The following is a 23,782-nucleotide window of genomic DNA, read 5'->3' as shown; positions in this document are numbered from 1 at the left end:
TTTACTGGGCATCTTTGTGAGCATAATATATGCATTTAGCCAGACATCAGCAGGCATTACACCCCTAGGGCTCATGACCTCCTCCATCATAGTCTTTTGAATAGGTTTTCGGTATTAGGCATGTGTTCCTTCCCATGGAGCGGGCTTCCAGTCCAATTAGAGAGCAGTTGGTTTCCCCCATAACAGACATGCCCCTATTGTACCCTCTGGCTCATTGGCCTGGGTGGCCAAACTTAAGGCTTGCAGTATCCATTGTTGTTTACCTCCACTGATGACTTCTCTCTCCCATAGAGCTGCATATAGCATAGCTTTTTCCAGCTTTCTATCAGCTGATCTTTAGAGAGGAGGTTTTCATCTCAGCTCCAGCTTGATTTCTCTGTGACCTGCAGCCCAAGCATGTTGAATCTTTAGCAATAGGATCTTACCATCTATTTCTGGTGGGACTCCAACAGCCTTTGCAATGAATAGCCCGTAATGTTTTGGGGACATCACACATTCACTTTTTGGTATTTTGCTGTTTTTCTGCTTATTTCCCCTACTAGGCTGCTCTGGTGTGGCTACTATACCATCATCTTACCCAAAAGTCCCTAAAAATGGAAATAATCTTGATGTGAGAAGGATTTCTGAGTATGATCACAAAGGCTGGGACACACACGAAGCTTGGTTTTAAATTTAGAGTGATGATTAAGCTGTCATTTTAAACCAAAACATGAACACAATTAGAAGACAAATAACTGATGGAAATTAATTTACAATGGATATGTTAAAGGCTTACTACTTTTAATATGTAAAAATATTTTACAGACAAAAATCTTGACAGTCTAAATGCTCTATTAGGCAAGGAATGAGAAGAGACTTCCTTCCTGGGCAGAGTCAGCACAAATGAAGGAGTGTGAGGGAGACAGGCTTGGCCTCCACAGGGAGTAAAAGACCACAAGAGCAGCCCCTCCCCCCCCCCCCACACTATGGCAAGGGCTATAGGAAGAAGCACTGGTGAGGCCCCTGGTGTGCAACGCTCTGGAGAGCACAAGGTTTCCCTCTTCCCTGGGGAACCAGTTGATGAGACTCACAAGATGTCATCACATGCCAGGCTCTAGTTTGCATGGTTGCCCACTTCTCTGCTCAGTACAGCATGAGGGACAGGGTTAGGCCTTGCTTTCTATAGGAAGGATGTCACACGTCCAGTCCTGGTGTATCCACTTGGGACACTGCTTTCACCCACCCCTTCTCGTACCTGGTGGCAGCTTGGCAGCTTGAGTTTCACAGCACAGAGCACACCCCAGCAGGCTCTTTCCTGGAGTTGATCACGTACAGAGATGCAGGGTGCCACCATGAGAGTAGAGTGCGGGCCTCTAGACTCAACTCTCCCCAGGGGAGGTCTATAAGCTTCGCATGCTCCTGTGGCTTGGTGGGGGAAATGCTGTGCCATGCCTTCGGATGGGAAAAGGATGCCCACAACCCCCGCCAGACACATGGGAAGAAAGCAACTGGGACGGCACATGTTAAGGTGGCACCAGCTGGCAAGATGAAACCACATGTAGGGCAGGTGACAGAGGCCCCTGGGGAGGAGGAAGGCCAGCATGCAACACAGGTCACTGTCACTGCTCCAGCCCCTCACCTGGATGGAAGGAACCTGCATGAGCCAAAGATCACAGTGAACTGATCCTTTGCCCTGTGGCCTGAAGTGAAGGAATAAAATGTAACAGCTATGGTTTCTTTGAACTCTGCTATATTATCAGAGCACCCAATGACCTGCACTAGCTCTGTAAGCATAAAAACAGTGGAAAAAAATGAGGATTCATCTTAAGCATTTTATTGCAATTACTCAAGGTTTTACTGCTGTTTACAAATGCTTTCCTTTTAAGTGACATTTTCTTACAAAGTCATCTCAGTTAGTGTGGCTTTTGCACTTCAACCTGCTTTACTTACCACCAGCCCAGCCTCATCCTCGGGACTGAGGGGTGAGGGCGTGGCATGGGAGCAGGACTGAGTACACAGACGATCTGCCCTGAAAGCCACACTAAATTGTTTTCTAGGTGTGACATTACCCTGAGTGGACACCACCATGACCTGCTGGTCAATTTCCAGCTGTAGTCTCCTGAGAAGAAGATAAGACAAAATACTAAAGGCTGGTCACTTGGCGAAGGTGGGCTGAGGAGCGATTGAAAGGCATGTGAGAGGGTGGAAATTCCAACTCTGACCAGACACCTAGCACTTCCAGGAGGACCTGGGAGCAACACATCATTGTTGGAAAAAGCCATGAACCCTGGTGGCGGAGCTCATCCATGGCACACCCACAAAGGCTACCTGGTGGAAATCTGAGGGACCTAAACTGGCAGGACCCCAAGTCCACCCATGATCTTGGGCTGGGAAACCTACAGGATGACTGACCCAGGAAGGCTCTTGAATGTGCCTCTTGGGCACCTGGAGCCCATAAATGACTCACTAGAAAAGCTAAAGATCACGAATACATACCATCCTCTTGAAAGCAAGAAGGGATGGGCACCATGGAGCAGGCGCCCTTCAGAAGCACATGGCACCTTTAGACTCTGGCTGCCATGGACACTTGGTTGGGGGGGAGAACAACAGCATGGGCATTTCACTTGTTCTAGGTCTAAAAGGATTAATCTCACTGCATACACAGTCACTGACATAGCAGGAGGGGAAAGGGGGTCATTGTCCAGGTGTCCCTGTCACAAGGCATTTCCTTCTCTGTGGAAACTTTCAGTTTCACCAAAGAAACGAATGACATTTTCTCTTAGAGAACCCTTAAATTGAATCATTCTGATGGTCTGCAGTACTAGTAAGGTTATATAAACAGCAGCATGATCAAGGCCCAGTAGAATAAAGAATCAGACTGGCATTTATTAGTTAGTGAAGCAGAGTTCTATAAGAAATCTCAGATGGATTCAAAAGATCACCTCTTCATTGTGAGCACTGTTCACCACCACACTCCTGCCTGTGCCCAGAGAAAAAGTGCATAAAATCATAAAATCACAATGATCAAAAGCCCAGGTCCCCCAGGAAGACATGGTAGTATAAGCTCCTTTAGCAGACACACAACCAATCACAGCCGCAGGCTGACCCTGCATGGGTGTGGCAGAACCCGGGGATAAGGTGTGGTGTGCGTGGCTTGAAGTCTCGTCTGTTGGGTTGGCTGCTCATGCGCGTGCTTCTGCCACCGCATCTGCAGCTGGGGCTACAGCTTGCTCACCGTGGGTTTGTTCGCAGTGAACTCCTGCCACCAGGCTGCGCGCTCCAGCACCCCGCTTTGCTGCAAGATGGCAGTCCACAGGTTTTTATAGAGCTGCAGAAAGTATACCAGGTGGAAATGAGGAGGAATCGCTAGAGCAGAGTCCTTGGACAGTAAGTGACCACTGATACCCTCTGGTCTTGTGAGGACACAGGAAATTCTACACTGTCACTTTTTGGGAAATGCTAATGTAAATCTAATTTATACAAGTCTTTTATTTTTGGTGGAAACTAATTAAGAAAATTCAATTAGTACTATAAAGTCACTGCTGATGAGAGCTGACCCTGCTCCTTCCCTGGGACTCAGTGTAGACATCAGATACTCCACACCTGCATAGGACCAGACACCTCTGCATCTGCCAGGCCACATTATGTATGCGCTGAGACCTGACACTGGCCATCCCACCTGCTGGCTGCATAAACCAGACTTGGCTAAGCAGTGGGAGGAGGTGGCCTGAGTTCTTCAAGCAGCCTCATCTAAGTCCTGGTCCTTCATTCTGCCCATGGTAGCAGCTCTGCTGGAGTCTCCTCTGGGACTTTTGTTCACTGCTCTCAGGAGAGAGCAGCCACTGTGCTGCAGAGAGGCTACTGTACTAGTGGAAGGAGTGGCTCAGGCCTGACCTCATGGCTCCAGACAGAGGCCAAGGGTCAGCTGGGGGAGAGCTGTAATGGGCCAGACAGCTCAGAAGGACCCACAGCTCTGAACATGCTGGCTTGTGCAGATGTAAGACAAGTGGCTATTCTTCATGTGGCCACACTGACTTGCAGAAGCAGCTGCTTGCATCTGCCCAGTGTGCTACCCATCTCCTGTCCTGCACTGTTGAGTCACCTCTTAAAGGACAGACTTGATCAGTTGATTGTGTGGGACTTTCCTTGTGCTCTCATAATGTCCCAGCTGGGTTTGAAGGCTCATTTCTACTTGGCAGCACCCATCTAAAACAAAATAGTGCTTCCTGAAAGCTGGAAAATGTGGTTAGCCACCCTGCCAGGTGGTACTTTGGTACCTTAGGTTGAACTGTGGCACCTAGAGCCAGAGGTCCCTCCCCATCAGGGACAGCTCCCCCCTGCCTCTAGCCACTCCCAGTCAGAGAAGAGAGGCAGTGTTTGCTGAGGCTCCTTTTGCAGGGGACAGCTTCTATGTCCCTGTCCTCCGACCATGCAGGCCTCACTTCAAAACAACCCATTGGCCTGCCTGTGGTTGGGACCTCCTGGGAGGGTCTTCAGTGCACTCCTCGAACCCAAGGCACTGCCAGTTCTTCTAACATCAGGACCAGATATGTGCCTGAGACCTAGCTTGACATGACCTTGTATGGGCGGCCGTGGGCTACCCAGCTTCTGTTTCTCATCAACAAAGAGGACCTGGTAACTTATTCTGTGACATACAGGAGGTTGTCCAAGGGCTAGTACTGGAGCTTCAGACCCCCACAGATGTTTGTCCTATGACTAGGAATCTCCTTTGTCCTGCTCTGGCCCGCAGGCCCACCTCTGCTAACAGGCACCCCACTCCAATGCACACCTAATCTGATCATGCAGCTTCAAGACATGTTCCTCCCTGGGCACACCACAGCGTGTCAAGTAGAGCACGCCCCGAGGCGAGATGAGCTCCTGTCCCTCACCATCAATCTCTGTGTCAGTAGAGGTCCTCAACAGCAGAACCCAGTCCTGGAGTAGGGTGAGTGTCAAACCCTGTCCCCCAGCTTACAACCATATGGCCTCTGACACAGGGACAGCAGTCCCATGGGTGGTGAGGTGCTAGGTGACATCAAGCTGAGTGTCACCTGCATGACCACCACAGGGTAGATGAGTAGTACAGAGAGCTACCTCCAAGCTGCCAGGGCTACGTGGCAGGAGAGTGGGGTAGAGAGGGCCGGGCTCAGTACCAGCTGAGAGAACAGAAGGAAGGTCTATATAGTGGGCAGTGGATGCTAAGGCCTGGGTTGGGAAAGAACCCAGCATGCTAGAACAGAGATGAGGGCAGCATGGCAGGGGAGGGAGGGGCAAGATTCAGCAGAGCGCAACCCAAATGCAAGGGGATAGGAGGGTCTTGCTCTATCTTAGAAGGCTGGTTGTTGGTGGAGGGCCCCAGGGGAGAGAGTTAGGCCTGAGCCAACCTGTCTGGAACTTAGGTGCAAGTGGACATCGGGGAGGCATATGGGAACTATGGGTGAGCACAGAGGGGAAGTGGAGAACCAGAATGGTCAGCGCTATAGATGGCTGGGGCTAGAGGTCAGGGTGGAAGAAGCCAGAAAATGTTCCTGAGGTTTAATTTTTTTTTTTTTTTTTTTTTTTTTTAAGGTAGGGTCTTTAGCCCAGGCTGACCTGGAATTCACTATGTAGTCTCAGGGTGGGCTTGAACTTATTGTGATCTTCCTCCCACTCACTGCTTCCCAAGTGCTGGGGTTAAAGGCATATGCCACCACACCCAGTGTTTCTGAGGTTTTATTCCAGGAGGCCAAGCAGACAGGAACACCCCTGACCAGGAGGCTCGGGGCAGGGGCAGCCAAAGTCAGTTTTGACATCTATGTCTGGAACTGAGCAGCAGGGGTCTCCTGATAAGGGGAACAGGGGTCCGTGCTGCTGGTCCTCAAGGGGCTCTGTTTTCCCATCCCACAAGGGCAGAGAAGGCCAGGGACAGCGATCCAAAACCACAGAACTGGAGTACAGAGCTGGAAGATCACACAACATCTGTCCCCTGGAAGCACCCCAAAATACAACATTTTCCCAGGAGGCACCCAAGACTCCTGACATCACATCACTATCTCAAGCTATGTGTGCACGGACTCCAGCCCCACTCCAACAGGCCACAGGGGGCACTCCCCTTACCTCGCCATCTGCTCTGCCAATTGGGGAATCCAGAATGAAGTCAGGAGGGGCAATCACGTCCACCAGGGCCACTGCATCATCTTTCAGCTGTTGGAAAACAAAGTCTGTCCACTTGGCAACACCTTGCAGTCTCCAGGGTGACCGCTGTGTAACAGAGTCACACCGCTGGTTGCTCCAGCCTGCTGGTAACCTGAGCAGGCACACAGGGCCTGCATTACAGGCCCCTGGGTGTGCTTGCACATATTTCCAACATGTCGCATTCACTCAGGACAGCCTGTTTGTTTTTTCCAGCAAGGTAGGGATGCTGGCAGAAGCAATGAGGGTTAGTGCAGCCTGCTGAGTCAGTGCCATCCCCAGGGGCTCATCAGCCCTGGCAACTGCTGTCCTGAAACAGGGAGGTATGTCTAGGAGCCACAGAAACAGAAAGCTCCCATGAGTGCCTGCAAAAGCCACCACACTTGCAGGCTCTGGGGCAAGGATTTTGCGACTCCTCTCCTCACCCAGACCTCATTCAACCCCACTGGAAAAATCTCACTAAGGAGATACCAAAGAACTTTCTTGAAATGCAAATAATTTTTTTCTTCAAATTTAGAGTAGCTTCAAATAACACCTAGCAAGCACACTGTGACTCATGTTAGTATCAGGGTGACTTCATAAAGCAGGCAGACAGCCTCAGGATTGTGTGTGGGGTGATGCACCCTAGAATCGGGGCAACTGCACAGAGCACAGCAGCCGCTCTTAATGGTGAGGTGACTCCACTCACCTGTGCACACAAGGCCAGGATGGCCTTCTCCATCTCTCTTCCAGCCTGCTCACCAGAAATATAGCCACCTGAAAGCACAGCCTTCATCACGCTCGGTCAGCACTTCAGCCCCACGAGCTGTGGCACTGAGTGAGAAGCAGCCTTTCCATACCCTGCTTTTCGGGTGGCGATGTCAGGACGAAACTGCACTGAAGCCCACTGGGATCCCTGGGAAGCAGCATGCTGCCTCAGGCTAGTTCTGAGTGCCCTGTCCCTCTTGGTTCTCCTGGCATGCAACAGACAAGTTATAGGCCAGAGGCTGGGGACATAGAACCTGCCCAGGGCCTCACCAAGAAGGAAGGAGGGACAGAAAACCCCTGAGGCTTAAGAGACTGGACAGGTTCCTTCTGCAGGACAGGGGAGTGCTTTGGGGTAAAAGCAGCGTGCACCAGTGGAGGGGCATAGCCACATGGGCATGGTCACGCTGTGAGCAGGAGTGTAGGGCTAGAGGCTACAAAAAGCAGCAGAGCCACAGTTTTAGGACAGCATGCACCTCTGAAGCCACCAGAGAAATGGAATGAGAGAAGGTGCCTGATCCAAAACTTTCTCAGACAGCAAGTGGGCTCTCTCCCTATCCAACCCTGCCTCTGCCAGAGCCTTAGGGCCCCATCGGCTGACCTGTATGCTCAGACCCTCCAGAGGTGTCGCAGGGCTATGTTTGTGTGTGTAACCTCATCTCGCTCTTCCTAAGCCTGATGTACATACGGCACATGGATAGTACACAGTACCCAGCAGGTGTCATGGGACAATTAGGGAAGAATGTCTGAAAATGCTTCTTACAGGCAAAACCAGAGAAAAGGTGACAATTCTGGTTCTCCCTGCTCTCTTCGGCTGGGTGCAACCAACCTAGGAAATGTGGTCAGATTACTACCAAGGGCCTGGAGGGCTGGGCTCATCTCTGAAACCAGCCTACTGCCCAGTAAGCATGGGCCTTGGGTGGCACCTCTGGTCCAAAAGACAGAGGACTTGGCCAGGAGCCTGCATGCAGGGAAGGCTGCATCTGACCAGTACCAGCTGACCAGCTGTGGATCTCATGTGTCACTGTGGAATCTGGGATCCCTGTCTCTTCCTTTCCCTTGGCTGTGACAAGTGCATATAAGTGGTGGTTCTATGGGGTGGGGAGGTGGGAGCAGAGCTAACTGAATACAGCAGGTGCCTGATCCAGCCTTACCTCGGTAGAGCAGGGCTGTGTGCTGGTTGAGGGACCACAGGGCATAGAGTGCGCTGAGCCGCCCCAGCACAGCCCGCAGAGACGGAGGCACACCAGGACCATGTGTGTGTTCCTGAAACCTCTGCACCACAGAGAGCTCCACGAAGGCCAGGGCCAGGGACCGGCAACAGTACACCTTCAAAACAGAGCAGAGGCTGGTGACGGGGAGGCAGCCTCCACACCCTGCCCTGCTAAGGAACAGAGCAAGCACACTTTATCATCATAGGAATGGCTAGTAACTTTTCCCAAAAACAGTGGATGGGCAGTAATCACCAACCCCAGCCAGAAGCTGGGTTTAAGGGCTCAGCATGTGGATTCCTAGCCTGTCCCCCATTCCAGGTCACACTGATCCTCTCTTGGGGAAAAGCTTTCCCTCCTGAAGATGGTCACTGCTGGTATGTCACATGCTTCTACAGCCTAGGTCCACTGCCTCCCCTGCTGGGCCACTTCAGATGACAGCCATCAGCTTGCATACACGGGCAGGCCTACCACATGGCCTGGTACAGTGTAGCCTAGCACAAAGAGGCTTTGGTGCCATGGGTTCCAAGAATGGGAGCAGCAGCTCAGACTAGTTAAGTGTGAGGACCGGTCAGAAGCTGCTGTGGCTCATTCTCAGCAAGTCCTGCTGAGGGAAATGGAAGTCTTGGTGGGCAAAGCACAGAGCAGAGAAGTGGGAAGAGGTGTGCAGAGGACCAGGTGACTCACTGCCCTATGGACAGCCCCATAGTGGGTCCAAGGTCCCTCAGCTCCACATCATCTTTCAGTCGCAGCTCTGGTTTACAGCAGATAACACTTGGCAATGTAAATGATAAACTCTACCTTCTTCAGTGGCCCAGAAAGGCAGGTACCAATGACCCCAAATGACAGCAGAGCAAACCAGGTGCCAAGAGGTCAAGCAGTACACAATCCCAAGGTCATGGGAATGCTAGGTTGGGGCCTGCAACTGCCAGGGACACCGGAGCAACCAGAAACCGATCAAAGAATAAAGTAAAGTGTACCTACCTGGCTGTTGTTTCTTGCTTCAAAGTCGCTGCCTCCAGATCTTTTCTCTTGACTGAATCTCTGATGACTCTCTCGAAGCAAATAGCAAACCAGCCACTTGTAAGCCGCCAGGGGGGCTTCAGAAGGGGACAGGGAAGCACAGTGAGCTCTGACTCTCCCTGTGCACTTAACTCTGGGCAGACAGCGCCACTGAGACCTGCATGACCATCAGGATGCCTGCCTGCCTGCCTGGCAGAGGATGGCAAGAGCAAGAGGCATCTGTGCCTCCATCGCCAGGCCTCACTCCAACCTCACTAGCCAGCTAGAGAGCTAAGAGTTGGTGCTGGCTCTCAAAGCTTCAACCCTGGGAGGGAGAAGAGGATGCTGACAGGAAGGCCAGGGGCTAGCCATCCAGGCAGCAGCTGGACAGACAGACAGGTAGCAGGCCTTCCTCCTCCCTTCCAGGTAACAGGGCCACATTCTGACCTGAATTCCCAAGGCAGTACCTTCCCTACTGAGGACATAGGACACCAGGCAGGTTGGGACACACAGATCTGAGTGAGAAGTGGATTTGGACCAACCACATGTCTGGGTCCACGTTCTCACTCCCTCTTCTCAGGATTCCGGGTACCTGACTATGAGGGACTTGCAGGCTGCATACAGGAAGGAACAGGGAACCCTCTGCTCATCAGCTGCTCTTGGCCAAGAGTTCCTGAGAAGGAAATGAGGGCCTTGCTACATTAGGTCTGGGTCCAATTCCTCCTCCCTGGGAAAAAGACACCACAGAGAATCTCACTGCCTCCCTGCTGTGACACTGGTTAACCTTTCAAGGTTCAACTCACAAGCCCATTAAAGGACAAGCAAGAAAGCCAGGAATGGTGGCATATGCCTTTAATTCCAGCACTCCAGAGGCAGAGGAAGGAGGACTACCATTAGCTCAAGGCCACCCTGAGACTACACAGTGAATTCCAGCTCAGCCCGGGCTAGAGTGAGACTCTACTTCAAAAATAAAAATAAGGGCTGGAGAGATGGCTTAGTAACTAAGACACGTGCTTGTGAAGCCCAAGGACCTAGGTTTGATTCTCCAGGTCCCACATAAGCCAGATGTATGAGGTGGTACATGCGTCTGTAGTTCATTTGCAATGGCTGGAGGCCCTGGCATGTCCATTCTCTCCCTCCCGCAGGCCCCTTTTCTAATAAATAAATTTTTAAAAAAGAAAGAAATTACCTCTAAAAAATAAAAATGAAAGACAAGCTGGGCATGGTGGTGCATACCTTTAATTCCAGCACTCAGGAGGCAAAGGTAGGAGGATAGCCATGAGTTCAAGGCCACCCTAAGACTACACAGTCAATTCTAGGTTAGCCTGGGACAGAGCAAAACCCTACCTTAAAAAACCAAAAAAAAAAAAAAAAAAAAAGAGCTAGAGAGATGGCTTAGTGGTTAAGGCACTTGCCTACAAAGCCAAAGGACCAGGTTCAACTCCCCAGTACCCACGTAAGCCAGATGCACAAGGTGGCACGTGTGTCTGGAGTTCGTTTGCAGTGGCTATGGGCCCTGGTGCGGCCATTCTCTATCTGACCCCCCCCCCCAAAAAAAAAGAGACAAGCAAAACTACCTCACAAACTCAGAGATGTCAAGAAGCTGGCCCACAGTCACACAGAGACCAGATAGGGTTGCTGTGACTCCAAGCACATGTTCTGGGAACAGGTAAAACAGGGGAGAGGGCCTGGGATGATGTACCCTTTCTGGGTATGCCAGGTGAGGTGCACTGACTGGCGGACCCACAAGATCTGTCACGTTCTGACTGCTAGAGCATGTGACCACAGTTTTAGTAGGAGGGTCTTTACATGTGGAATAAAACTGTGAACACTGAGGTGAAGTCACCCTGGATTATGGCAGTGCCCAACTTCAATGACAAGCAAAGGTCCTTACAAGGAGACAAAGAAAAGAAGGTCATGCGACAACAGAGCAATATAGCCAGACTCTAAGGATGCCTGGAAGCCCCAGTAGCTGGGAGAGAGCTAGGTTCTGTTGACACACCTTGATCTTGGATATCTGCCTCTGCCCTGAGAGACAGTGTATGTCTGATCTCCTCAGAACCCAGACAGACCTGGAACAGTAACACACCAGACTGCCTGATGCTCCTCTTTCAGTCTTAACTGTCACCATCAAGTTTTGTAAGCCATATCCATAGCCAAGGCCATGTGATTCCCAGCTGTTCTTAAACTCCGTGGGCCTGTTGCTCCCCAAACTCTGTCCCTAGGGCTGGTGGTCACAGTCAGAAGGAAAGGAGGTTCTGAAGAAGTGTTTCCGTGATTTGCATTAGAATAACAGAACCAAGGAGGTAAGCAGGCCAGAAAAGCCTGGCTAAACTGCTACAGGGACCCCACCCCCAGCCTAGCAGCCTTGAACATTTCTTAGGTTAATGACAAGGAGGAGGGGGCCAGGGAAGCTGTCTGCTCAGAAACATGACTGGGGAGAGAACAGCATACCTGCTGGGTCCAACCAGTTGGGCACACTGGAGCCCATGAACTTCTCGCTCAGCACTGCCGGATAGGCCTCCAGAAAGTCCACGGTCTTCAGAGGGCTTGAGAAGCGAGCTCCTTCTAGGGTGCACACACAGTGACTTTGGAATCCCGAACCACAGAGCCCGTTCTGCCAGCGGGCCCACTGACTACTATTCCCCACGCACTGGGCCTGTGCCTGGGGAGCGGCTAGGGCATCGACCCCTCACTAGTCCTGCACACAGGCCTTTGCTTTCATTTTTGAGGCAAGCCCAACAAACTGGCCATTTTTTTTTTATGTGAGAGAGAGAGAGAGAGAGCACCTGCACATTGCACATACGAGGGGGGGGGGGGAGGGAGAAGTGGTGGGCCTCCAGCCACTGTAATTGAATTCAGATGTGTGCGCCACCTTGTGTGCATGTGTGACCTTGCACGCTGTGTCACCTTGTGCATCTGGCTCATATGGGTCCTGGAGAGTCAAACATGGATCCTTAGGCTTCGCAGGAAAGCACCTTAACTGACAGCCCTGCTTTCACTTCTGCTTTTTGTTGTTGAGGAAGGCTCGTGCTATGTACCTGACTGGTCTCAAACTCAGATCCTCCTGCCTCAACCTACTGAGTGCTGGGGTGACAGAACTGTGCCCCATGCCCCAACAGAGGATACATCATGACACAAGCACTCAACACATGGAGGCCAAAGAGCCCTGGCCCTACCCTGCCTCCTCTAGTACCCAATGCTTACCTTGGAGCCGACGCTCCAAGAGGCCCAGTAGATAGTTGCTCGTCTGCTGAAGCAGGACGTTGTTGTCACCTTCATATGTGCAATTCGGATCATTGTCATTTCTGAGTTCACCTAGCCGATTCACTGCAAGAAACCCGTAACATTTGTGTCACTTAAGATGCTCTTCAGGGAGATGCCCACCCACAGCCCTTGACTCCCTGTTTCTCAGACCTACCCCTACTGGCTGTGTCTCTATGCCAGCCTTAGGGAAGAAAAGTCACCTCCCAGAAGGTAATAGGAGAAGAGCAGGTGGTGCATGGGGCATTCAGCACAGGGCTGGTATCCCTAAGGTTGCAGGAGTGTCACCTTCCTGTCTGTTGGTATCGCCTGCAGGATCATCTGGCACAGCTTCCTCAGGACATAGGGATCACTCCAGAGATGAGACATTTCCAAGGGTGCTGACTTCCTGGGGTGAGGACTTCCCTTCCTCCTCCTACAGCTAAATGAATGCTTTCTACAAAGGAACTTCAGTCTGAGACAGCTCGCATGCTCTTACCTCTCCTGCCAGTTAAGCAGCCCAGTGCCTGTGTGCACTTCATTAGGCATGCTTTGAGCTCTGCTTCATGGCTTCTCCTCCTCTGATGGAAAATGACTGTGGGGTGGAAGGAGGAGCCAGAAGGGAGAGGAGAGGACAAGCTAAATTCCTCCATGCCACAGTTGGCACACCTGATATAAGAACTGAGAGAGATCTTAGGGGGAAATGTGACTAGTATTTTCTTTATAATATTTTTTTATATTTTATTTTTATTTATTTGAGAGAGAGCAAAAGAAAGGCAGATAGAGAGAGAATGGGCATGCCAGGACCTCTAGCCACTGCAAAAAAAAAAAAAAAAAAAAAATCTCCAGATGCATGCACCACCATGTGTACCTGTCCTGGGCCCGTAGGCTTCAGGCAAGTGTCTTAACCGCTAAGCCATCTCTCTAGCCCAAGGCTAGTAATTTAATCTGATACAGCCTTTTGTCACTGACTTCATTCTCAGTGGTCCCAGCCCAGTGCCGGTGCAAGTCACGTATGGGTGACTCAGTCATGTTTGCTGTCTGCAGTACTGCAGAGTTCAATTTCCTCATTCCATTTAAACCCAGAAAAAAGCTATGCTATTTAGTGTTTCTACAAGTTATAACAACAAATAAAAGCTCAGAACTCTGCACAGTGGACAAAAACATGCAAACAAATAACATGCACAGCCACAGTAATCCACGTGTCAGTGTGCAGCAGAGCGTGTGGAGGGCCCCAGGGCCAGGCTCCCACGCGGCAGCAGCGCAGAACACTGTGCAGCTGGGACAGCACACCCCGGACGGCACCGTGCACAGGTCACTCCAGGCACACTCTCAGCTCACAGGAACCCGACATGCAGCTAAGGCTGCCGAGGACTGCGATCCGGCTGCTGTCTCAGGCACACTGGCCAACTGTGAGCAGCCAAGTTGCACCAATCATTACTTAAGCTGCTTGTGCAGGAAGTTCTGCTGACTTAATGGTAACTAAATGTTACTGGGCTTGGCCTGCAGGCCAGAACCTGCAGTAAATTATGAATGAATGAATGAATTTTAATTAATTCACTTCTTGCAAGACCCTATGTGCTGTGCATTTTTATACTCCCATTTTCTAAAAAAAAAAAAAAAAACCTGAGGCATAGTGAGGTTAACTCACCCAGTTACCAATCCAACAGGACTCCGCCAAGTTCTGGCTGGGTCAGCAAGTTGGAATTTTCTGTAACAGTAAAATCTGATGTGTGGTTCCTACCAAGTCAGCTGAATGCCATGACTGAAATAAAGAGATAACCTGCTTTCCACTATGTCTTACTGGATGCATGCATGCACACATACACATACACATATACACACTTCATACTTATTCCTAAAGTTTTGTTTTGTTTTGTTTTTTGAGATGGGGGTCTCACTCTAGCCCAGACTGACCTGGAATTCACTATCTTGTCTCAGGCTGGCCTCAAACTCACAGTGATACTCCGACCTCAGCCTCCTGAGTGCTGGGATTAAAGGTATGTACCACCACTACTGGCTCATTCCTAGATTTTGACTAGGTAATGTGAGACATCAGAAAGTTCTGGGATCTATCTAGGGCAGGAGTCGGCAAACTTATGCTGTAATAGGCCAGACTTTTAAACTCCAGGCTTTGTGAGCAATGTGGTCTTTCTCCACAACTCAGTGCTGCCACTAATGAGCACAGAAACAGCTAGAGAAAACATGTGAATGAATGAGTCCAGCTGTGTTCCAATAAAACTTTATTTACAGGAACAGGCTGTACTCTTTTCACCCTGGTCTATCATCCCTAGAGAAAGCAAGGACCGGAAACCACTGAATATTTTTCTCAAACCTACTGGCCAGATAGCCGTGTCCTCCACATGCCTCCCGGCACTCCTGGATTCCCTGTTGGGCTATCCATGAGGCCAGGGGCTTGCCGGCTGATGCCAGGGCATGGATCTCTCGTCCGAGCTCTGCCTACGGAGAGAGAACTCAATGAGAGGAGGTGTGGAGAGAGTTTGACACCCAAAGTCAGGCCCCAGCTTCAGGGCCACCTTGAAAGAGCTGTCTCCCAAGCTGGACTCAACTTGCAGTTTCACAGCATGAAAATAATGACTGCACTTTGTACTGTACAGCAAATGAATCTCAAATGTACACACTGCAGGAAAATGCGCACAAGACTCAGCCTGTACAGTCTTTGGGCACACAATGAACAATACGGCTAAAGACTGTGGCTGTTTGTAGAGAAAGCCACAGAGCAAGGGACTCGGTGGATTTGCATGCTCGTTTCTGCCACAAATCCTAGGCTGTCAACTCAGATCCAGTGAGCTGGACTCAGACCTCTGGACAGTTGCTTATAAAAGGATCAGAACCGTGAAATCCTCCGAGGGACTGGTAATGAGGATTGTGCAAAACCATCCTGTTCTCAAGAGACCAGCTGAGCTCACAGATGGGAGTCAGCCTCATGTCAGCACTCTGAAAAATGGGGTAATGGATGCTGCCCAAGTCACTCAAAAGCAGAGCCCCAAATGGGTGGAGTGGCTGAAGGAATTGTGAAGTCTCTGTCCTGAAGAACCCAGCTGCTTTGTGTTTTGTTTTATTTTTGTTTTTATGAGGTAGAGTCTCACTCTAGTCCAGGCTGACCTAGAACTCACTATGTAGTCTCAGGATGGCCTTGAACTCACAGGCATCCTCCTACCTCAGCCTCCCATGTGCTGGGATTAAAGGCGTGTGCCATCGTGCCTGGCCTTGTTTTGATATATTATTGAAGCTGGGCTGCACAACTTAGCCACAGTAGGGGTGCCTCACCTGCCTGGCACTGCGGTCTCCCTTCAGCAGGTCATGCTGCAGCCCTATCACGTCCATGAAGAGTAACTTGGAGAAATGGTCTAAGGCGTAGGTAGCTGCCAAGTAGGGAAGCAGGCGCCATTGCTAAGGGAAATAAGACAAATTACAGGTCCTCAGAAGGGCAGCTCATCTGACCACCCCACCCCAGTGACTCTGGAAATGAAGAGAACCCGCCGCTGGCACCCACTGAGCCCAGCACAGACACTGCTAGTTAGTGGCCCGGCTTCTTGACCCCATGAAGCTCAAGATGTATATGTAGGGGGACTGAGGCTCATGTAGGAACAAAAGTTCCTTAGGAAATACCTCTTTTACCTATGCATACCAGCACACAGCACATCAACTACTGGATGTACAGATGGACATGGAAGGGGAGTGAAGCCTGAAAGGAATCCAACTAGCTGCTATTGCGGCTGCCCAGCACGCACAGTGCCTGTTCCCATGCTAGCTGACATGGAGTGCTGTGATGGGTGTTCAAGCCCTACACATGCCACAGAAATGGCAGCACTAGGAGAACCTGATGGAGTTCCTCAGTCACTGAGTTTCCCCTGGTACCTGGAGGAGTCAAGGTGCTGTGGCCACAGGGACCAGGGATACCATGGGAAGGAACACAGACCTCCCCAACATAACAAGACACTTTGCTTCTCTGTTTTTACTTCCAGTTCAGAACAGGCTCACTGCCATGGCAAAGCAAAAGTGAAGAGGAAGCCATTCTGTTCTCAATTCCTCCAACTTTTGCCTGTTTAGGCAGCACTTGGCCTAGGACCTGAGCCAGATTTAGCAGCTGGTACCCTATCTGACCCTCAGTCCCCATACAGAGGGGTCAGAGCTGTGACCCTAGACTGTGAATAGCACCTGACCAGATGTTCAGCAGAGCTCCTACTGGGAGCTCCACAGGAAGGTGCTGTGACGATACACCACCTTCTTCTGTGTCTTCCATGCTTTTCGTGGTGCTGCCTGACTGATCCTCAAGGACATGAAAGCAGGCATCCTTTCTGCTGTGTGACAGGCCATATGTAAGCAGGGCTGTGCTCCCCTGCTGCTTCCAAGAATCATTTTCTTGGCACTGTTTCTTAGGGGTGGCATGGATAAGTCGAAGATGTGGTTTGGACATGGGGCAATACTGTCACCTGACAAAACCAGTGTGAGTGTACTTGCTAGTGCAGCAGGCACCTCCTGGTGCCAGATCCCTGTCCCCCAGCTCACTTCCTCCCATACTCCTACTTTTGGTCATACGGGTTCCTCTTTAGTTAAAAGCCACCCTCCAGCGGGCCAGCTGCCTGACAGGCGGCACTCGCACCCGCTGTGTGAATCAACGAGCGTGCTAGCAAGTCCCAGAGGCTACGAGAAAGAGGATGACTAGTACCTGTAGGGGGTACTCCAGGACAGGGATCTCCTCATCATCCGTGGGTCCAAACTGACAGCGAGCGGCCGAGAATCGAAGCGCTATGGACACGGCTAGCTTCAAGTTGACGGCAGAAATGCCAATGATGCAGATGCGGCCCATGGACAGGCTCCCCAGTGATGCTCCTAAACGCTGCCGGACATCCTGGGTAAAGAGCAGGTGTCACGCAGTAGCAGACCACAAGGCCATCCCAAAGAGTGACACAAAGATGAAGGACCACCCCTTATTCATGGTACTGGCCTGGGCCATAGCACCCCAATGCCCAGACCTCCAGACACTAGATGGCTGGCGGGCCAAGCTGCAGGTGGGCACTGCTGTTACTGGCACACTGTGGGTAGAGAAGACATCCAGCTGCCAGAGGAAAAGGTGCTCTGAGTCGAGGGAGCTATGTGACTAAGCTCTTTGTAGGGGTACCTGTAAACTGTCCACCTGGGGATGCCAGACCCTGCCTTTACCTGGGCCCCACAGGGCAGAAAAGCCCAGGCCATGGCTCCATTTCCATTGAGCACTCTGGTGGTGCAACACATTCCTTTTACCCAGCTGCTGAGCTATGAAGCTCAGTGTTCTGTGGGCTTAGCAGACATCCTCTGTCCTTTCAGTCTGTGGGGTGTGTGACCCAGTGCTTCCAGCCTTCACCATCCACACCCATCCTGCCCTTCAATGCAATTACCAGCAGCTGTGGACAGGTCTGTCCATGGCATTGTGGGACAGGAATGGCCTGGTCTCTACACTGCTCTGGGTTTATTATTTAGGCCCTTCTTCCAAGCCTGTGGAATTTGTGTGTCCATCTTCCAAATATTGTGTACTTGGGAACATTTAACACATTCTTGGGTAAAGATAGTTTTGTTGCATTTTAAAATACATTCATTTTCCCTGCTGTGTAAACTGTTATGTCCTGGTCTGTCACATGTAATATGTCGGAGAAATTGAGGTCAAAGTGATTATGATTGGCTATCAGATGAGAAAAATTTCCGTTTTCTCTCTGAAATTTATTAAGTTTCTCTTCTGTGTCTCAGATACAACTTTTCTTCTTTGGAACAAGGATGCCTTTTGATCTAAGGTGTTTCCTTCTCTAGCTTGGGGACATTTTGCTATTATTTCTCCAAAAGCTGCCTCACCAGGACTATTCAGTCTGTGCCTGCTGCCCTCTGCAGGGCACACTGCTCTAGGGTGTTTACCTGCTGTGGTGACCTGTCCACCACGTTCTTCCTTTTAATTATTTTACTTTACAGAGGATTTTTACTGATTAGTTTTTACGTTATTGTATCTTCATCTTAAGTGGCTTCTCACTTCAGGGTGCTAATTTCCCTCTTCAGCTGTTCTGTTGTTTTTGCTCTCCCTCCACACATAGGAGTAAAGTTGTCAGGGGAGTGTCTTTCCTGGGCGTGTCCTTCCAGGAATTCTCCAGGAGGTCCCTGTTTCAGGGTCAACCCTCTGTGAGCTCGCCATTCCCCAGGGCTGTCTACTGTACCAGAAGCCATCTCCGCCCAAGGATACACCATCTCTGCTACTGTTAGCGGATAGCAGACAGTCCTATTGGTCATCCCATCTGAGCACAGCACACACAAGGCCACCCTCCCCTCTGATTACTCTTAGCTAGAAATCAGGCAGGCATGAATGGCCACAGACATCCAGCAATTGCTGATAGGCCGGGTTGTCCTTGCCTGCCAGCCCTGCAGAGGACACTGGAACCCAGAAACCTGTGGTATGCCCACAGCTGGCCACTCTTGGGTTAGGACCTCCCTCCCAAATGCTATAGGGACAGGAGCCAGAGAAGCACAACCCACAAACTTCCACAGCTCTGCCTGTACCTTAAAGGGGGTGATGTAGGTGCCCTCAGGGGTAACGTCCCCAGTCCGGTTAAGAAGGTTCTGGCGAGGAATCCTAACCTGGTGAAACAGGGCAAACCTGCACAGGAGAAAAGTTGGGGCTGAAATGGGGTGCTAGGGGTTCAGAAAGTCCTTGAACCTCAAACCCTAGGTCTGTGTCTACTTTTAACCAAAGAATTGAGTAAGACTTAAGAAGGATAATTATTAAATTATCTTTACGGCAGGCATGGTGGTGCATGCCTTTAATCCCAACATTCAGGAGGCTAAGATAGGAGGATTGCTATGAATTTGAGGCCAGCCTGGAGTACATAGTGAATTCCAGGTCAGCCTGGGCTACAGTGAGACCCTACTTCAAAACACCAAATGTGTGTGTATGTGCCTAAGGATCCAGGTTCAATTCCCCAGTACCCACGTAAGCCAGGTGCACAAGGTGGAGCATGCATCTGGAGTTCATTTACAGTGGCTAGAAGCCCTAGCATGACCATTCTGTCTATCCTGCCTCTATCTCTCTCAAATAAATAAAACTAAAAAATAAATCATACTTATTGAGGAAAGTACAGAACCAAGGGAAGGAATATGAATACACCCATGTGGCCTGAGAGCCCACATGGTGGGTCTGGCAAAATCATGGAGAAGACAGAAAAGAAAGTACAAAGAGCTCCTGCCATGTGGAGAAGAGCCCATGTGGAAAGTAGGTGTTAGGCAGTTCTCCCTCAACTGGCTCAGCCAGGCTAACACCAGGAGAAACCTACCAGAAGCTGGAAGTTCATCAGTAGTCAAGCAGCAGCAGAGAGAGGGAGAGAATAAGAGAGAGAGAGAGAGAGCAAGAGAGAGAGAGAGCAAGAGAGAGAGAGAGAGATTTCTCTCTTCTGGTAAAACATATTTATAACCTTATGATGGAGGGTTTTACCTTCAGGCTCAGGTAAGCCAGAGAGAGACAAATGATTGGTCTGTGCTAGAGGCTAGCTCAGGAAGAGGCCAGCCATAACAGCAAGTTCTAGGGTCTAAGCTACCAATCACAAAATTCTAGAGAAAGACCTCCCCTCCCAGAGAGGGGCTTGGCATAGAAAAGCAGGCATAGGGAACTAGGCAAGAGATAAGAAGTCAGATCATCCTTTGATCTCTAGCAAGTGCAAACCTTCCTGCCTTTTCACTTTCAGGGGCCCAGTCACCCTAAGTGTCCCACAAAACAACCTGACCCCATCTTCTGTAACACTGTCCCACAATTTCCAGCCTTTCTTCCTCCCAGTGCAGCTTAAGGTGATACAGCCCCCAAAACAAAGAACACATGTGGGGGCCATGTGTGAGCCATCAAGGCCCGGTTCCTCATCTTCTGAAACAAGGCGACTCTGCAGGTGGCAGGGAGGAGCGGTTTGGGCTCCATGCCAGGCACCCAAGCACTTGCCACCAGTGTGCTGGCAACCTGTGAGAATAAAAGCTTCCCACTACCTACAGAAAGATGGGCTCTGATTCCAAAGACTGGCATCTCTGATTCGCAGCCTTCAACCTCAACCCAAAATCTGTAATACTGTGAGATAAAATGAGCAAACAGAGGCTTTAAAACATTAAGTCAAACCTAAGAGCCTGCAGTACGGCTTCCCTGATCAGGGGCGGCTATCTGCTCTATCTCAGCAGCTGAGAAAAGCGTCCCCTAGACATCTTCATTGAGGACCCGTGTGTAGTAACAATTTAAGACATTCTGTAAAAGTTTCAGGAAAAGCTCATATAAGACTATAAATATTATATAAACTACAAAACAAAACAAGCTTGAAACTATCATTGGTTTCTAAAGCAATTTATTTGGTGACTAACATGTTCGGCAATGAGATGGAACATCTTCACAAGTCCTCAGAGGTCTCATCAGGCCTCAGCAGCCATTTGCACTGTGGACAGGGACAGCTGGCTGGATGAGGAAGGTGCTTCTCACCCATACTCGACCTCCTTTGGTCCTTGCTCAGGGATGGCCCTGCCTCACCTGAGCTTGCCTCCATTAAACAGAAAACCACCAGTGCCCTTCAGTGCCTCCAAGCGGCCACTTCCTCCAGGAAGTCCATCCCTTTCTCTATCCTATCCCAGAGGACTACAAGGTAGACCCTTTCCGGGACACCACTGGTCCTGTTGTGTGGCACAGTTTAGGGGAGGAAGGGGTATATTTCAAGTTCACAGATCTGGGGGAGTCCCATCAGTGGTGGAAGCTGCCTCCACACACCCAAGCAGAGAAACAACCCAAAAGCCCGTAAAAACCCAAAGCAGCAAACAGGAATGGCCAAACAGCAGGGACCCAGGCAGAGCTCAAACTTCTCTGCACACCTCTGGGCTAGAATTCAGGACCGCCCCTATTGACACCTTAGGGCTGGACTCCAGGATCTGCCTCAGTGGCACCTCTCCTCCAACAAGGCAACTGGAAATCAAAGCTATAAGCTCAATAAAACACCTGATCCTATGGGGGACATAAATTCAAATTACCATACTCACAGTTCTTTTTGGGCCACTTCTGCACCCCTACAGCAGCTCTATAAATGGTCAGATGAGGTCAACTGGTTGACCCACCAGCATGCCAGTCTCTAGAAGACAGGGAATGACTACACAGCACAGGGTGTGACAGTGTGACACAGAGTGTGGCACAGGGAGTATGTGACACGGTGGACTAAATTTTGACACAGGGCATGACTTGGGATGACAAGTAACATGGGGCATATAGTGTGGGGGTCTTGGAAGGTGTATGTGGCAGAGGGTGCAGCATGTATAGAGAGTACTTGTGACATGGGATATGTGTGAATGACAAAGGACATGTGGCACAGGGCACATGGTGTTGGAGGAGTGTGGAAGGCTCAGTATAAGCTGTATGTGTGTGACAGTGCATAGGATCTGTGTGGCAGGAACATATGTGCGCCCACCTTCTCTCTTGGCTCTCCTCTTGCAAGTGCCAGCAACTTCCTCCCCCTCCACCACCAGCACCCTACCTGGAGCAGACCTTCATCCTGTGGCTCCCTCCAGGCCACTTCAAGAGGGATCCTGGGGTAGTTTGAATAAATGTCCCCCAATAGATTCAGGAGTTTATTAAAAGTTCTCAGATTTCCAGCCATCTGACTGGAGGTGTCACTGGGAGGATCTTACAGTCCAGCCCTAAGGTGTGGCAGTGGATTTGAAATTCCAATCTAAAGATATGCAAAGTGCCTGGAGTTCCTGAAGGGTGCTGTGTGGTGTGGTTTTAAGGATATGGCTTGTGCTTCTCTCTCTGTCTGGACCTGTGAAGGCAGGCCAGCTTCTTCTGCCATTATGGAGCTTCCCCTGGATCTGTGAGCTTCAATAAATCCCTTCCTCCATAACTGCGCCTGGTCTGGAAGTTCATCTCAGCGACCTGAAGCCATCTGCTGCAGAGCCCAAGGCCCAAGGGCCTGGCCTCATTGTGGAGACCACTTCAGCTGCCTCAATATTCTGGCTGAAAATGTCACTTGGAAAAGTCATCTTTTAGACCAGTTTGGCTGACACTCATCCCTGTAGTTTCGTCTGCTTCTGATTCCTAGACAGTCATAACAGGCTTGGGGGCCCTGTGAAGGGGTGAAAGATAACCTAGAAACTGTCACCACTTTTCCCCCCCACAATAAATGACCTTGAAATTGGTTTTAAAATACCAACATTTAATTCCATAGCTCCTTGAATTCAAAGACAGTTCAGCAGAAATGTCCCTAAGCTCTGGAGCCCTGGCGCCCTCTGCAGGCGGCCTCCAGACAAGGTGGACAGGAACCTGAGAGGGTGCCTTTAATCCCAGTGCTTCTGCTCTACTGAACTGCTTCTCTGTCATCACAACAGACTCCTGAACACCCATGAGTCTCAGAAGAGCCTTTGCCCATCTATATGATGTGTCTGTTAAAAACTTCTGACTTGATGCTGGAACGCTTGAGAACAGGAGCTGCTGCGAGAGGCTTCTCTATGCTGTTCCTAAATAACTTCCAAGGTTCTAGTCCATAAAATAGAAGGTTCTGTTATCACCCTCTACATGTGACAAGTTGCCACAAGCAGAGACATGCCAAGTCACACACACATCCTCAACAGAGGGAAAGGCAGCACCTGTGACTTCTAAGCCCCACACTTTGTCCTCAAGGCACAGGCTAAAGCTGTGCAGCTAAGCTTCTAGTCCTTCCACACAGTCCACAGCCAACCTGGGCACCCAGAAGGCCCCAGTAGAGACTTGAGAGGACCCCCTGTCCCACCCCACCCCGCTCCTCCTAAAGAGGAGTAGCCAGAGGTAGGTCTCCAGGAGGCTCTTGGGAAGCACCTGGCCCAGTGTCAGCTTTCTCTCTCTACAGGAGGCCAGTCTCCTTGGACCTCAGGACTGGTCAACAATGGCAGCAGCTGGAGGCAGTTCCCTATGCTCTGAGGGCTGGACTGTGTAGAGTAGCAGGTAGACAAATGCCTCCAAGGCTGTGTGAGGACACCTATTTTGGCTTCTTTCCTAGTCTCATTATCTTGTGGGAGTGTGGGGGCTATGTGGACAGGAGATCCCAGCCTGGGGCTCAGAAAGCATCTTGGGGACCTAGGAAGTGACACTTGAGCACTGACGCCAGCGGCACTCACCCGTTGTCCAGGCCATTCTGCCCCAGCTTCTTCCCCATGTCACCGACCATGACCCCTGGCATGGGAAGCAGGGTCTTCAGGTCCCGAATCTATACAGAGCCACAGAAAACAAATGGCCAGTTAGAATCTCAAGAGAATCTAAACAGCCATGTTCACAGCCTGATGGCTGAGCCAGGATGGCTCTGAATAGCTGTGGGTCCCAGGAATGACACATCCAGTTCCAACCCTAGGATATAAGGGTAGGGCCTTCTGTGGAGGGTCTCTGTAGCTATAATGAGGGAGAGACCATGATG

At 50.5% G+C, this 23,782-nt stretch overlaps 1 protein-coding gene across 6 annotated transcripts in view; it reads right to left on the bottom strand.

Moving 5' to 3' along the window:
* Window positions 1-1,797: 1,797 nt before the first annotated feature.
* Window positions 1,798-23,782, bottom strand: part of Acox3 (acyl-CoA oxidase 3, pristanoyl) — a 36,792-nt gene continuing 14,807 nt past the window's right edge. For 3 of the 6 annotated variants that reach the window (XM_045161442.1, XM_045161440.1, XM_045161441.1), the window contains 13 exons: window positions 23,490-23,578; window positions 18,894-18,990; window positions 17,044-17,226; window positions 15,642-15,764; window positions 14,690-14,810; window positions 12,850-12,945; window positions 12,315-12,437; window positions 11,562-11,675; window positions 9,090-9,205; window positions 8,049-8,223; window positions 6,839-6,906; window positions 6,076-6,162; window positions 1,798-3,307 (listed from right to left, as the gene is read on the bottom strand). In XM_045161442.1, the coding sequence (XP_045017377.1) occupies window positions 3,200-3,307; window positions 6,076-6,162; window positions 6,839-6,906; window positions 8,049-8,223; window positions 9,090-9,205; window positions 11,562-11,675; window positions 12,315-12,437; window positions 12,850-12,945; window positions 14,690-14,810; window positions 15,642-15,764; window positions 17,044-17,226; window positions 18,894-18,990; window positions 23,490-23,578 (1,500 nt within the window). In that variant the 3' untranslated portion in view covers window positions 1,798-3,199. The remainder of the gene's footprint in view (window positions 3,308-6,075; window positions 6,163-6,838; window positions 6,907-8,048; window positions 8,224-9,089; window positions 9,206-11,561; window positions 11,676-12,314; window positions 12,438-12,849; window positions 12,946-14,689; window positions 14,811-15,641; window positions 15,765-17,043; window positions 17,227-18,893; window positions 18,991-23,489; window positions 23,579-23,782) is intronic. The other 3 variants (XM_045161443.1, XM_045161444.1, XM_045161445.1) reach the window with 3 other exon arrangements.

The sequence above is a fragment of the Jaculus jaculus genome, chromosome 11, assembly GCF_020740685.1.
Source record: "Jaculus jaculus isolate mJacJac1 chromosome 11, mJacJac1.mat.Y.cur, whole genome shotgun sequence".
Classification (NCBI taxonomy): domain Eukaryota; kingdom Metazoa; phylum Chordata; class Mammalia; order Rodentia; family Dipodidae; genus Jaculus; species Jaculus jaculus.
This window is presented reverse-complemented; position numbering and strand designations above follow the sequence as displayed.